The 16,402-nt window shown below is 44.4% G+C and overlaps 1 protein-coding gene across 3 annotated transcripts in view; it reads right to left on the reverse strand.

Moving 5' to 3' along the window:
* Positions 1-16,402, reverse strand: part of XPO4 (exportin 4) — a 98,924-nt gene that overhangs the window by 26,020 nt on the left and 56,502 nt on the right. For all 3 annotated transcript variants that reach the window (XM_068116377.2, XM_068116378.2, XM_068116380.2), the window contains exons 14-18: positions 16,206-16,380; positions 13,059-13,218; positions 12,767-12,936; positions 10,291-10,450; positions 2,479-2,769 (exon numbers count right to left, since the gene is read on the reverse strand). In XM_068116377.2, coding sequence (XP_067972478.1) covers positions 2,479-2,769; positions 10,291-10,450; positions 12,767-12,936; positions 13,059-13,218; positions 16,206-16,380 — 956 coding nt within the window. The remainder of the gene's footprint in view (positions 1-2,478; positions 2,770-10,290; positions 10,451-12,766; positions 12,937-13,058; positions 13,219-16,205; positions 16,381-16,402) is intronic.

The following is a 16,402-nucleotide window of genomic DNA, read 5'->3' on the forward strand; positions in this document are numbered from 1 at the left end:
AGGTCACATGAGAGAGTGTGAGAGAGAAAAGAGGTAAATAGAAGAGAGAACATCAGATGTTTCTAACGAGTTATGGTCTGAAATTTTTTTTTCAAAGGGCACATGACCTTTGACCTGTTAAATCCAAAACCAAATCGATCTATCTTTGTATCGCAGTCCATATTTGTGCCAATTTTGGTTGAAATCCATTCTGTGATTCACAAGTTATTCTGGAAACAAAGATTTTCAATTAAAGGCCACCTGACATTGTTGTTGTGTTGTGGAAATGCACCCTGGGGAGAACATCCATGAACATGCAGAGTTCTCCAGACAGTTATTTCTTTAGTTTGTGTGTAGGTAGATCCTTGCCCGAGATGTCCAGGGTATTGGGGGGGAAATGTGTTGTGGGATTAGCCTGTTTCATCCCCGGTGTGATCTTCTCCTTCTCCACGCACTTTCAACCTTCTCAATCCACCGTCAATCTGCTTCAGCAATCCCTCTTTTCAATCCATTGGTCGTTCTTTTAATTTCGCTATCCATTGTCTGTCCTTCAGTCCATCTGTTTACACCGTCTCTCACCATCTTGAACCTTCACTCTTACGATTCTCAACCGACCACATCTGTTCATCAGTCCGTCCATCCTGCACTCTTCGGTCTCCAAGTTACCACCAACCTCCACCTCCGTCAAGCCACGTATATGTCACCGTTAGAAACAATTGGTCCTCTGGACCAGTCGAATTACCGTCTGCCATCCTTCCTTCTCTGCATTCCACATTCGTCACGTGGGATAACACTTCTTACACATGCACGGTACAGAGGAACATTTGCGCATGCAGAGGAGTAACCAGATCCCCAATAGCTGCCAACAAATTGAATATTGACACATGCGTGCGGAAGAGCAAGAGCACCTATAACCATCAAACATCACCACCTGAATATCACGAGGTGAGGCTTTGTGACCTCTCCATGCGCTCTCCCACTCCTGTCGGACATGCACCAATGGGAAAGGGCCGCACAGATGTGAAGGAGCGAGCGGTGATCCTTTCCCCTCTGAAACCATACCCCATGCGGGGGCAATCCTGCTCGCGTGAACTATGCTCTCTCAAAGCCGCGCCTGGCAGGGCAGTTATAAAACTCTGGACGCACTTCGGTTTGGAGCTGTTGTGCTTGCCGGTTACTCGACAAGACTGCCTGCCTGCTCAGGAAATTGCCTGCCAGATCGTACTGCGCTGGGTCCAGATCGCACTGCGCTGGGTCCAGATCGCACTGCGCTGGGTCCAGATTGTATTGCGCTGGGTCCAGGGTCAACCGCTGGGAGGGGAGCGTGAGGCAAGGACACAGTGACACCACGCAGCTACACTCATGCTATCTTTTTCTTGCTTTCCCTACAAACCACTAACCGTCTACTTTGGACGCACAAAGAGTATCAGCATTCCCAAGAGAGAGGTAATTATAAAAGAGCTATTCACCACAGAGATCAACAATAAGCCCCTTGACCCACCACGGTGAGGTCCTCACACCTTTCCTCTAAGCACACACCATTGCTATGCTATACTCTCATTGATACTGCATTGGCACTCCACCACCCATTTTATCCATTTTTTTATCCATTCTATACCCCCCCCACTTTCCCCGCATATTTGGGCTAACGCAGCCCCACTTGGTTGAGTGAGGTAAAGGCGGAGTCATCCCCATACTCCGCTCTGCTTCCTTCTCCTCCTTTCTTCTCGTCTCCTTCATCCCGGTGCCATGTCTGTTGTGCAAGTAATTCTGTAATGGGGGAAACATGCATGCTAGGGGTAAGTCTGCTTGCTCTTCTGTGCATTCTGTCTTTGCTTGCTTAATACATGCTTGATAATTGCCTACTTGTGTAAATGTAGATTGCTGATTTGTGTTTTGTTGAACATCTTTCAAATGTGCCTTGGTTGTCCTTTCTTTCATTGACCTGGCATAGCGTGCTCGTAATCGATAGATGGGAGGGTTTTTTGTTCCACTGATTGGCTCTGTGTGTTAGCCAACGTCCACCCCACTGTTCGCTCGTTCATAATAAGTAGGCAGGTGGGCGTTGAGGGTGCATTCCCCAGTTAAGGTAAATAATCAGTGAGTAAGGTTTCACAACTAAGGGTGAGAGGACCCTGGTCCATTAAATTAACTGGCATCCGTGGTTGCTCAACAACCAGTCGGGCCACGGATAACTCCGTGGCCTGTTGGCGTCAGGGTCGGTGATCTAGTGGCAGGTCCGAGTAAGTATCCCGTGAGCCCGGCGCACACAGGCTGAACCTGCAACAATACACATTGGACCTTTTGAACTCAAAATCAAATCAGTTGATCTTTGTATTATAGTTCATACTTTTGCCAAACTTGGTGGGAATCCCTTCAGTAGTTCACAAGTTAACGCGGTAATGGAAATCTGCTACACACCCACACACTGACAAACCAAAAACAAAACGCCTCTGGCTGCGAAAGCTAAAAAGGAAAGCGTAAGACTCCAAACCTCACCTCATTTAGATAACAGAGCTGCCGATGTGCAACCTCAACAAACAATTCCAAAATGAGGTTGGAAATGGCCGGCCAGGAGAGTCCCAAGGCCTCCAGGAAGAGAGGCCCGTTTTGGAGCCAGCCAAGTACCATGTTGAAGAGTTGTCCTGCCGATTCCGTGGTCGAGGCCTCCGCGAGACCGCATGTGCACTCCAGTGCCAGTGAAAGGCGGGAGCGCACCCTTTCGTCCGTGCAAAGTCGTGAACGAGAGGCCGACAAATCCTGTCGTTCGTGGTCCAAGGGTTCCAAAACCTGGAGGAGTCGGCATATGTCTAAATGCAATGCGATTTTTGGTTTAGCATTCATATTCATAGTGTTTTGCATGGGGATAGAAAAATGTTTCAAATTTGACATGGACCAATGTTTATCCTCATAACCAAGTTTATATGCATACTGGATGGCCAATTGCAGCTTACACCTGCAAACCTAAGTCTCCCTTTAATCCACTCCCTCAACAACCCTTTTCCCATTCCCCTTCTACGCAATTCCCTCAAAGCCTTCATACACTCCCACTTGTTCTCCTTACCCCACTACTTTCTGTACACCTTCACATACTTCCCTTAACCTTTTCACCCAATCCCCTCTATCTCTTCACAAACGTTCCCCTCAACACCCCCCTTTACCTATTCATCCACTTTCTCCTTTACCCACTTCCCCTCACCATAAAATCCTGTCTGGTTACCTATTCACCCATTCCCCAAAATTATCTCGGTCATCCCTGAGACTATTTCAAATTCTGCTTCCATGCAGCAAATACAGTATAGTCTTATAATAATTCCCACACGTTACCCACATTAAACAATATTTCTTACCCTCATTGTTAAAACACAAGTGGGGTGAAATAGCCCCAACTCCCCAAAACCTTCGCTATACACCCTGAGCACAAGTTGCAGTTCTAAGCTGATTCGGTTTAAGCAAGAGTACATTGAAGTCAAACAAAGAAACACCTCGAATGATCATGATAATTTCTGATGTCTATGGTATTCATGCAGAGAACTCGTGTCTATTATTACATCATGACTTGTAATACGCCCTCCCACCAGAAACAGCGCTACACGATACACAATCACATAGAGAATTTGTGTCGTCACTGAAGCCGAAATAAACGGGGTTATGAATGTCTTTTTTAACCACCTAAAATCTTCCCAGGTACACCCACCAAGTTTCAACTCAATACCTTCAGCGGATTTAGGAGTGCATGCAAGAAAGACAGACAGATAAGGCTAACTTTGTATATACTAACTGTGTCTCCCATCGCTTCGCTGACGGGTTTAATCAAAATGCATCATGTTGTACTTCACAAACATATCGCAAGTGTATGTGTGTGTGTCAATGAGGATATTAATGAAGTAAAACCAATGAAAAAGGATCTTTTCTAACATGCAATTGTTGTTGTGGTTGTTGAGCTCCTTCCATGTACTTTTAAAAATATTTTTCTATTGTTTTGAGAAGTATTACCATATATCATTTTGTGTGCTCCTCTCGTGCCCGTTGAGCATTCATAAAGTGATAGAATAATAAATATTACAGTTGGAACTGCTACAGTGAAGCTAGAGGTACCGCTTCTTCTTCCTCAATCCTGGTAAAATGGGCTTTTAAAACGGGCAAGTATATGTGATTGAATGAACGAATGTTTGTTCAAAGTATATGGAGTACTACCTTTCCACCAGTCATATTTGTATTATTCCACGAGAGCAGAAAGACTTTAGAATAAAGCGTTACAGACATAGAAATTCGGCTCCTTTTATATATAGATACAGAGCATACATTCACTACAAGTAAAAACAAGTACAAAAGGTTTTAATTAAAACAAAAGCCGCGTCGATGTTACACAATGCCTAGATGCAGCTGTGCCTATAACGTCGATGTTATAGGCACAGGACATTCCTATCGATTCGATTACTTGATGTTATTTTTGTGCAAAGTGAAAATATATCTCGGCAATTTCCCGTGTGTGGCGACGAATTTTTAATATATCTCGGCATTTTCCCGTCTGTTATTTCAGGCGGTGTATGACTGACCATGCCGCGATTTAAAAAATATATATCTCGGCAATTTCCCGTGTGTGGCGACACGTGAACGAAGCTATGCTCCTCTCTCCACATTATTGTGACGACGTATAAATTAAATATTTCATCGTGACGATTGTCATCAAATGGACGAATTTTTAATATATCTCGGCATTTTCCCGTCCGTTATTTCAGGCGGTGTATGACTGACCATGCCGCGATTTAAACAAAATATATATATCTCGGCATTTTCCCGTCTCTTATTTCGGGCGGTGTATGACTGACCATGCCGCGATTTAAAAAATATATATCTCAATGGACTTGAAGTTACAGGCCTTTGAGAATTCATTTCGTTCTATAAAGGGCAACTTTCATCGGATTTTCTTCCCGTTTTTTTTCAACCGAGTCTAAAACTATGTTAGCGACTGTGAAAAATGAAATGATATGTCGAATTTGATTTGAAATAAAACTGTGTGAGAGAGGAAGACACCATGGGCCTACAAAACAGGCCTCAAAGCTATGCGAGTTAATAAAATGGTGGATATTTGTTTATATGAAGGCTCTCCCAGAATGGGTGGAGCTATGGTTCCCAGAATGGGTGGAGCTTTGAGGTTTTGTCTTCTCTGCAAGAAGAAGAAGAAGGAGAACAAGAAGAACAACAACAACAACAACAGCAGAGGGCACTCTATGAGCAGCGTCTGCGACGCGGCTAGAAAACATTTAAAGAAATGTAAAGGGATGTAGGGATGTTACTCCAAAAAGTATGGAAACAAGGAAGGTGTGGTCAAAATAAATTATCATGTGAAAGCATCCCTACATCTTTATTTGCATAATGGTCGTCTGTGTGCGTGTGTGCATGTGTGTGCCATTGGTTGTTATCTCCAAATGCGTGTTTCAGAAGGTGGAATGGAGCCCTCCCAATTGTCGATGGTATCCACCTTTGTATGTGTGTGTATATGTATGAGTGTGTGCACGTAATGTGTCTGCGTGTGTCTGTATGTGTTGTAAGTTGTTTCTGCCTGCGATCTTCACACGTGAGTGGGTGTCAGGAGATGGAACGGAGATCGACCAGGTCTCAAAGTATATCCACCCCATTAGCGTGTGTGTGTGTGTGTGTGTGTGTGTGTGTGTGTGTGTGTGTGTATACACTACCGGTCAAAAGTTTTAGAACACCTCAATTTTTCCAGTTTTTATTGAAATTTAAGCAATTCAAGTCCAGTGAATAACCTGAAATGGTACAAAGGTAAGCAGTAAACTGCTCGAGGTTAAAAAAAAAGTTTAGGTTAGCAAAAACGGGAAAATAATGTAAATTACACAGTTATATTGTAAAAAAAGGCCTTCTTCAGGGAATAAGTAATGGGTTAACAACTTACAGCTGTTCTGCAGCAATGTAAGTAAATTAAGCCTTGAAAGTTGATGCAAACAATTCCTACAGGTGTCCCAACCTCTGCTGATTACTTGATGACAAACCCCCTGTCTGTATAAAAGCAGTATTGGAACAGACTGTTATTGCACCCTTTGAAGCATTATTTGGACAATATTGCACTGCAGGAAGTATGGAAACTGGAGGAAACTCTGACAGGAAGAGGTCTGGCAGACCCAAAGCCACAACAGAATCAGAAGACAAGTTTCTGAGAGTCAACAGCTTGCGTGATAGGCGGCTCACAGGACAACAGCTTCAAGCACAGCTTAACACTGGTCGAAGTAAGCAAGTCTCAGTTTCAACTGTGAAGAGAAGACTTCGAGCTGCAGGTTTGACAGGTCGAGTGGCAGTGAGAAAGCCATTGCTAAGATGGCAAAATAAGAAAAAGAGGCTTGCCTGGGCCATGAAGCACCGCGCCAGTGGACGACTGAAGACTGGAAGAAGGTCTTATGGACCGATTAATCAAAATTTAAAATCTTTGGTTCATTACGCAGGGTTTTTGTATGCCGTTGAGTGGCGAAAGGATGGTTCCTCAGTGTGTGACACCAACTGTTAAACATGGAGGAGGAAGCGTGATGGTCTGGGGCTCTTTTGCTGGATCCAGAGTCGGCGACTTGCACAGAGTGACTGGCACCCTGAACCAAAAGGGCTACCACAGCATTTTGCAGCGCCATGCAATACCCTCTGGTATACGCCAAGTTGGTCAAAGGTTCATCCCACAGCAAGATAATGACCCGAAACACACCTCCAGGCTATGTCAAAACTACCTTTGAGGAAAAGAACAAGACGGTAGGCTTCAAATCATGGAATGGCCAGCACAGTCTCCAGACTTAAACCCCATCGAGCTGGTTTGGGATGAACTGGACAGAAGGGTGAAAGCAAAGCAACCGACAAGTGCAACACATCTGTGGGAACTTCTGCAACAGTGTTGGGAAGAACTTCATGAACAATATTTGATTTCCATTGTAGAGAGAATGCCACGAGTGTGTTCGGCGGTTATATCTGCAAAAGGTGGATACTTTGCAGAGTCAAAAATTTAAATTAAATTTTGTAAAACAAAATGATTCTACGATTTCGTTTTTATCTCCAATTGTTTATTTGTTCTATGCTTAATTTCAGAGTACATTGAGACATTAAACTGCATAAATTTCAATAAAAACTGGAAAAATTGAGGTGTTCTAAAACTTTTGACCAGTAGTGTATGTGTGCCGTTTCTTGTTATCTCCAAATGCGTAGTGTGTATCGTTGGTTGTTGTCTCCATTCGCAGGTTTCAGGAGGTGGAACTGAGTCCTCCCAGGACCCAAAGTATCCACCCCCTCTCGGTAAGGGATCGCAGTTCATGGACCAAGCTGTTCAACTTTTTCAGAGTTTTGTTCCAAGGGATCTTTTCAGGATCGTCACCGAACCCCAGATTGCCTCCAGTTGTAATTCATTTGTGGTAATATTCCCAGGGATGGTTTTCAAAATCTCAGTGAGGTTCTTCTTCATCATTCCTGTTGCTCTAATTATCACTGGTACAATTTCGATGCTCTTCAGCTTCCAAGATCTCTTGACCTCATTTTTGAGATCCTGGTATTTGGTCATTTTCTTGATTTCTGCGATGTTTAGGCCAAAATCGCTGGGAACTGATATCTCAATCAATGCTTTCTTTTCCTTTTTGTTCCTGAGTACAATGTCCGGACACAATGCTTTGTTTTCCATGTTCACGCTCAATGGAGTCATCAGGTCGTACATGAGCATGACATCCTCATTTTCCATGATTGTCCTTGGGTATTTTTTTCTATTTAGAAATATTTATAGATGTTCTACCAATGAGTTGTCGTAAAATCTTGTAGTAAAAACGTTATAGATGTGCTCACCAGTAGAGTACTGTGTGTCTGGCACCGGGGGGGGGGAGGAAATTTTGCGCTCCCCTGCTTCCACCTCCCTTCCCCAAATACCCAACCGTAGTTGCCATAGGTCATAAACATGGGGAAACTAGGATCTTTATATTTAAATATCTTATATTTGACCATTGACCACTCCACTCTATGCGGTATACCAAAACAAAGATGAAAGGAACATTAAATGTCCGTTCAAATATTTATTCATTCAGAGTTAGTGGATAATCCCCTGTTCAGGCTGTTCTATACGATGCCAGACACCACGTGATGCGCCGATGTAGCGAATCTGCCGCCGAGAAACCGCGACTCGAGAAGGTTCTTGATCACATTGGTTTTTACCTTGATACCATAGCTGAAGAGGGTTCGTGATCACGTGAATCCCATGGGCAGCACTGGTACCTTGCTAATCATTATTATTTTATTTTCATAAATGTAACGCTGAAAAACAAGGGATTTCCCAAGGCCTGATATTTTTGCTGATATTATTTGATGTCACATCGTCACACATAAGACAATGACATTGAGGCAAATGTGTCTACCGGCCCCGCCCCCATCAGGCTGATTGACAGTCATCGTCCTGCCCATCCCTCGTATCCCTTCCTATTCTTCTACAAAGGAATGTAGTTTTGCGTATATTTCGTGGAACCCTTTTATTTCAACCAATTAAAATTACGATACCAAAGGATGCTGCACAAAGTGAAACTCTATCGGAGGGTACCAGAATCATAGCCATTGAGAGAATACACCACCTGAAGATAATTTTTTATTATTATTAGTCCCCTACCGGTGTACACCGGAGGGGACTATAGGTTTGCACGCCGTCCCTCCGTCCGTCAGTCAGTCCGTCACGCAAAGAACAGTTTTCCGGACTTTTTTTCTAAACGCTTAATGCTAATGATTTCAAACTTGGTACATGGTTTCCTCATGATAAGATACAGATCAAGTTCGAACTTCACGACGTTTCGATCATTTTTGACAAAGTTATGGCACTTTGAACTTTGGGTATTCTGATAATTCTGATGATCCTTAACTCAGTGCCATTTTAAGTTTTAATTTCCTTTAAAAACCAATTTCTCTGCAATAATAGGACCGATTGAGATAAAATTTTCACCGCACGGGGGACTCGGTCTGTAGAATATTTGAATGGTAATTATGACGTCACAGGTCACGTGGTTCGGCCGCCATGTTGTTTTCATGAAAACACGAAAACCCCTTTTTCTCTGCAACGGCTGAACAGATCGAGGCCAAACTTTGCAGGCAGAATCGCATACCCATGACGAACAAAAAAGTCAGCGAGCATGACGTAATGCGTCACATGGTTTCAGAGTTATGACGTTTTTAAGCATGAACCTTTAAAACCGAGCTCCTCCCTCATTTTTGATCCAATCGAGGGGAAACTTCACAAATCTGTTCAGCATGTCAATCTACTAAAATGTCCTTTTGGAATTTGCGATAGGGCACATGGTTTGGCAGATATCGTTAATTAAACAAAAATATTTTTAAAAATGGATATCTCTTGTTTATTCGAGAGTTCTCCTCAAGCCGCACCGCGCGCCCTCAGCCTCGTCTCGCGAACGTCAACAGCGCAACACATCGCGCTTTTTCCCGGAGCGGCGGAACCAAGCGGAGCAACATTTATATGCACATCGATCATTGATCGTGAACCGGAAAATATAATAAATTACTGATATTTAGCGACTCGAAAGGTTCTTTATCAACAACTTATTTTCTCGTAAATCGAAGTCCCGAGTGCGAATCACAGGTGAGCCCGTCCTGAGGTAATTAGCGATTGGGAACGTTTCAGAACCTGTGGATAAATAACCCTTGGTAATTTCCCCAACAGTTTTCTGGACGACAGACTGCCAGTAGGGGACATGTATTGCAGCGCAATACTCAGAATGCTTGTTATTATTATTATGAACGAGAAGATGAATTCACACGTTTGACTGATCTCGGTTCTTTGTTGTTGTTTTTTTTTGTTTTTTCCCTTTTTTCCATGGTCTGAAGTACTAAAAAGTGCCCCCTGCCGAAACAATCAGCTGGACAGACCAGGTAGATTCTCAAATGTAGCATAAGCGACTTTTTAGAGAAGATACTCCAACTTTATTTTTGTATGTAACGGATGAGACTGAAATTTTTTTTTGCGCCATCCCTACATAAAGAGTACTCGCAATACTCTCTGATACTTGCATTATTTTAAGGTAGCCTTCAGCTTGGACACAACCCTGTCCCAGTGGAGTGGTAGTTTTTTAATGCCTATAATGTACAATTATTTGGAAATGCAAGTCATGGTCGAGACCATTTTGTGGTACAATGGGCACAATACAATCTAAGCAATTGAATGTACAAAAGCTCGCATCAAAAAACCCATCTCAGACATCTGTTAAACCAGTTTGACATTATTCCCTTGTGGTATTGAGCCTGAGTGAGTGTATAGAGAAAGCGCAGACACGGTACCAAGGTCCAGTAGCGCTGAGAAGCATTTTGATCCATGGGGGCAAAACCAGCAAGGGCAAGACCTTTGAAAAGGCTGCGCTGAGCACCAGCAGGTAGTGACAGAGACTTGTATATCTCTGCCAACCGCCAAACCCCATTGCTTTCAACTAGAAGAGATGCTCTGCCGGGGGAGAGGAGAAAGATTTGAACAAAACGAGCGAAAAGGTTGAGAAACCATTGGAGGAATTAAAAAGGATGAATAAAAACAGGATGTAAACATGCAGGAGATAGGAAAATGATGTTAGGTGCAGGCTGGGGGATGAGTGGGGAGAATAAGAGGATAAATGAGAGAAAGAATGACCAAAGAAAACAAATTAAGATGAATACATGGTGGCAAAGAGGAAGAAGAAAAAAATATGAAAATAGCGGAGAAGAAGATGACAATTTAAAAGAAAAACTGTCTGTAGTTTTGTGGATATTGAATAGAGTCTGACATGCGGTATGCTTCAAATTAAACTACTACAAAGCCCCAGTGGAGGTGGTAGATCGTATGCAGCCTGTGGCTGCTTGGTTGCATCATTTTCTGATGGCACGACTGTGCCGCTGATGCAATGCAATGCCCCCTCCACCCCCCCCCCCCCCCCCATTACCAGTATGCTGGTACTCATTTTGGTGACCTCGGGAAGATGACAGGCTGTCAACCCACCTGGTGTTAATTCAATGGAATGACAGGGCCTCAAACTCAGGACCATAAGATCTCAAAAGCTAGCCACCTCAACCGTTAAGCCAACACCAGGCTTGTTGAAAACTCCAGTGACAACAAATGTGAGGAGCAGCATGATGATGTCACAAAGGGGAGGGGGATAAGGAAGCAATTCCACATGAATATGATGACGAAAAATAGGATTATGATGCATTTGTTGCAATAATGAAGAGTGCAGAATGCACATCCTGCCAGGCTGCCTTCATTCCTGGATTGCTGACTTCCTTTACTCAGACAGTCAATGTGTTTCTATCAATGGAACCCTCTCCCAGTTCTCCAGGGCAGTCTTGGGTCTAGTCTTGTGGCTCATTCTCAAAAACGACCTCTCCGATGCTCTGGTAAAGCCTCTATTCTTTTTGCAGACGAGTCAGCATTGTGTCGTACAGTACCTCATCCCTCTGCTATGTAGACAGCAGCTCAGTGTCTATCTCCCTCTTTTTCTGCCCAACTGGAGTCGATTACATGCGTGGAACATGTCTTCAATCCATGAAAGCTTCACAGTCTCACCCGATCACTCCAGAAAGATTGTCAAACTAACCAACCTGCCTATTTCCATGGTCAGACACTGGAAGTGGTTCAGTCTCTTGAATTTCTAGGCCTCACCATGAGCCTCTCATGAGCAACATGAGTAACATCACCTTTCCTGAGCAAATCATACAGCAATGCTGGCGTCCAAAGCAGGCCGCAGAGTGGGCATCCTCCATCGATCCAGTCTTTCCTTGGAAATGTATAACAACTCACAGAAAACAAGTACTTTATCCGTAGCCCAATGGAGTACTGCTCTCCCTTATGGGCTGGGAACCCAACACCACATCTTTCTCTCCTGGATCAATCTAAAGCTCTCAACATTATAGGAATCTCCTGCAATGACATTGAAGCACAAGATCTGTGACTTTCACATGACAGGCAAGATAGCTGTCTCTGTTTTTTTTTTTTTTTTTTGTCTACCTCTTCTCCCCTCTGACCATCCACATCTACTCTAAAATGTACGTGTTCTTCTGGTATGTGCATCCTGGTTATACTTCTTTGTTCCTTGCTTCCCCCGTCAATGGAACCACCATCCAAAGGTACTTCTTTCCCACTCTTTCCTGCATGGCTTCAAGGAGGAAGTACACCACCACCTTGTCATCCCTCATCCTGTGCAATGATCTTTCTTACCCCCATTAACCCCTTTTGGCACAACCATCTTGCCTACTGCTTTCAGTGAGGCCACCCCTCCTCTCTCTCTTCTCTTCCTGTTTGTTCATTAACTTGGGGATTGTGCCCAGTTGTTGCCCTGTTAACCCACCATCAGTTCAAACTTGCTTTTCCATTAGCCTCGCTGAGAGAGAGAGAGCGAGAGCGAGAGAGAGAGCGAGAGAGAGAACAGAGAAAGTAAAGATGAAACTAGCTAAGGTGTTGTACAATGCCCTCCAGCATTTCTCCTGTTTCTATGGGGGTTAAGGCTCATGGAAGAACTACTGGCACAGGATGAGAAAGCAACACACTGACAATAGTGCAAGGGAACAGGAAGACAAAGAGATCTGCTGTGGTTGGAGCTTGGGTAGGACTTAGTATGGAACTGACGCTGCAGAGATTGTGCTGACAAGTGACAAACAAAAAGGAGGGTTGTTTACAGTGAAAAATATCAACAAGCGCATTCGATCTTTTAGACGTTTCATCTTGAGGGATAAAACTACCCAGGTGCGTTTCAAAGCCGTGCATATCAACCGAGTTCTGCTCACAGGGCCTAACCTGCCGCGATGCTCTGCCAGAACAACGAGCAATTTTGCAGAGTCAAAGGCAAGGTCAGCCTCAGAAGCCCAGGCCTCGAGATTGCACACCACCTTTTCAACCAGGAAGTGAACCAGCCAACGTGCAGCCTCTGCACCGGCACCAAATGCACTCGAGAGTGCAATGCTCACCTACACAGAAACAAGCATTCACTATTCCGCACACAATGACTCGGTGTTCCACAAGACCTGTAATCTCAATCAATTGGCACGTACAAAAACAAATAGCCAATGCAAATGGAAAGATCACATACCTGGTTGTAATTCTTCTCCTCGAGCAATAGGTAGGCCTTTGCCCAGCGCTGGCAGCACCATACAGCATCACGCGCCACCTGCGGACTCAGTATGGCAGTGAGTCCTCCTCGAACCGCTCCGCTCTGCACTTCTGCTACCCTCAGAATCACCGCCAAAAGCCTGAGTGTGGGTGTGGTGGTGGGTGGAGGGGAGGGAGGATAAAGAGAGAGAGAAAAGCAAAGATGATTAGCATCAGCAACTTAAAAAACCAACCACCGTTTAGAGGCCATTTTTCCCCGCAAAGCGGGGGTTGGCCTTTTTCGGGGACCGTGGTTGTTGTTGTTTTTTGGTCCCCTTTTTGAAGCAATGTTTTACGGCCGGATGCCCTTCCTGCCGCCAACCCTGTTTGTCGCCTTTTTACGACAAGCAGGGAATTGCCAGTGAACTGGTACTCAATTAGCCGACCTCGGAAGGATGACAGGCTGAGTCAACCCCCCTGGCGTTAATTCAGCGATCGACCGGGATTCGAACCCAGGATCCTTGGATCCTAAGCTGGCACCCTAGCCGCTAGCCCAACACCAACACCAGCATCAGCAACTTAATCATCTTATATTGACACCTTCTCACAAATACCTTCACTCTGCTCTGCTACTTAAATTTCCATCTATATGTACCTAACCTGTATTGTATGTCCCCATATGTATGTACCCAAACTGGATTGTACGTTCCCATCCATGTGTAACCAGCCTGGATTGTACATCCCCATCTACACTTGCCCAACCTGTATTGTACATCCCCATATGTACGTACCCAACCTGGATTGTACGTCCCCATCTATATGTACCCAAACAGGATTGTACATCCCCATCTGTATGTACCCAACCTGTATTGTACGTCCCCATCTGTATGTACCCAACCTGTATTGTATGTCCCCATCTGTATGTACCCAACCTGTATTGTACACCCCCATCTACATGTACCCAACCTGGATTGTACATCTCCATTTGTATGTACCCAACCTGTATTGTACTTCCCCATCTGCATGTACCCAACCTGTATTGTACTTCCGCATCTTAAACCTGTATTAATCATCCCCATCTGTATGTACCCAACCTGTATTGTACGTACTCATCTGTATGTACCCAACCTGTATTGCACATACTCAACTGTATGTACCAAATCTGTATTGTACTTCCGCATCTTATATCTGTATTAATCTTTCCCATCTGTATGTACCCAACCTGTATTGTACGTAATCATCTGTATGTACCCAACCTGTATTGCACATACTCAACTGTATGTACCAAACCTGTATTGTACTTCCGCATATTATACCTGTATTAATCTTTCCCATCTGTATGTAACTAACCTGTATTGTACGTCCGCATCTGTATGTAACCAACCTGTATTGTACGTCCGCATCTGTATGTACCCAACCTGGATTGTACATCCCCATCTATATGTACACAACCTGGATTGTACGTCCGCATCTGTATGTACCCAACCTGGATTGTACATCCCCATCTATATGTACCCAACCTGGACTGTACGTCCGCATCTGTATGTACCCAACCTGTATTGTACGTCCGCATCTGTATGTAAGCAACCTGTATTGTCCGTCCGCATCTGTATGTACCCAACCTGGATTGTACATCCCCATCTGTATGTACCCAACCTGTATTGTACGTCCGCATCTGTATGTACCCAACCTGGATTGTACGTCCGCATCTGTATGTACACAACCTGTATTGTACGTCCGCATCGGTATGTACCCAACCTGTATTGTACATCCCCATCTATATGTACCCAACCTGGATTGTACGTCCGCATCTGTATGTACCCAACCTGTATTGTATGTCCGCATCTGTATGTACCCAGCCTGTATTGTACGTCCGCATCTGTATGTACCCAACCATACTCGTTCATATTCAAACTACAAAGTGATTTAAATCCCAAAGTCAAATCAAACTGACCATCTCCACTCGAAGTGCCCTGTTCTCCCACTTGCGGAATCCAATGACTTCATAATTGCACCACCTTCTCTCCAGTGCCTTAAAGAAAATCTTAATGTTTCACCCTCTGAGCCCACCCTGCCCATTCACGGCATGGCTGGACAGGTTGAGGTGTTCTCCAAAGATTTAACAACCACTGTGGAAGGAGGAATTTTCAACTGAGCTTTTAAAAAGCACCAGTCTTGGACAGAACGTTTTGCCTTGATAATGGTTTCATTTATGTGACAGAAGTAAACTTTAAATTGAAAGACTGTTGATGGCCTGGATAGTATTTGACTTCACAATGCATGAATGGTACTTTGACAAAGGTTTGGAGTGCCGGTGAATGTACGGGGCTTTGTCTCAGTTTAAGACTATACAGCAGACCCTCCCCGTTCACGGGGGTTACGTTCTTGAAAAACCCCGCAATGGGCAAAACCGCGATGCGCAAAGTTAAGTCGGGTCGTCAGCGTCGTCAGACTTTGTGAAGATGGAGGTGATTTTCGTCTGCTTCGCCTTGGTCCTTATACGCCTCTTTATAGGGTGCCATGACAGCGTCCATCTCTCGCTTTAATTTCAAGCACCTCTCCATGAAATGGTCGATCTCAAAGAAATGGTCGACCAAGTCATCTGCCATTTGGAGGCCTTTCTTGACAGCACTGATTGTCAGCTGAGGTCTCTCCACCATGCCCTCAGAATCTCCATCATCCTCTGGATCACTGGGTGCTGCGAGCTCTTCAAGGTCCTCCTCAGTCAACTCAGCATCATGAGACTCGAAAACGTCAACGATGTCTGCCTCCTCCAAGTCGGCAAATCCTTCCTCTTTAACTTGACGGGCTAATACGAGGATATTCCTTATTTCGTCCTGCTGTATGGGGAAGCCCTGGAAATCGTGAACTTCTTCAGGCCAAAGTTTCTTCAGGCTTCAGGCCAAAGAGAGTTTCGCAATCGACACATGTTACCACAATAATTCAACCGCGAAAGGGCGAAACCGCGATGCGGAAACTCGCGATCGGGGCAGGCTTGCTGTATTATGGATTAAATATTTACAATTCGGAAGCTTTGGAATTAGACGAAATATCCAGTTGGTTGGACTTTCACGGTTTATTCTTCTTCAAATTATTGCAACCTCTGCACGTTCTGAACAAAGACATACGGAGGCCTAGAGATCCTCACCTGATAATGCCATCAGCATTCTCGTAGCCTGGTATATCCTTCAGATCCTGAGCCGGCGATCCCAAGAGTCTGAGGCTTGCTGAGATGTCAATGTTTTCCTGGGATATCGAGAACTCCATCATCTCCCGTGGAATTGTAGCCGTCTCACCCTCCGCCTCGTTCGTCAGCACATGTCCTACACACAGGCATCGTAAAAA

The sequence above is a fragment of the Myxine glutinosa genome, chromosome 5, assembly GCF_964187855.1.
Source record: "Myxine glutinosa chromosome 5, kmMyxGlut1.1, whole genome shotgun sequence".
NCBI lineage: Eukaryota > Metazoa > Chordata > Myxini > Myxiniformes > Myxinidae > Myxine > Myxine glutinosa.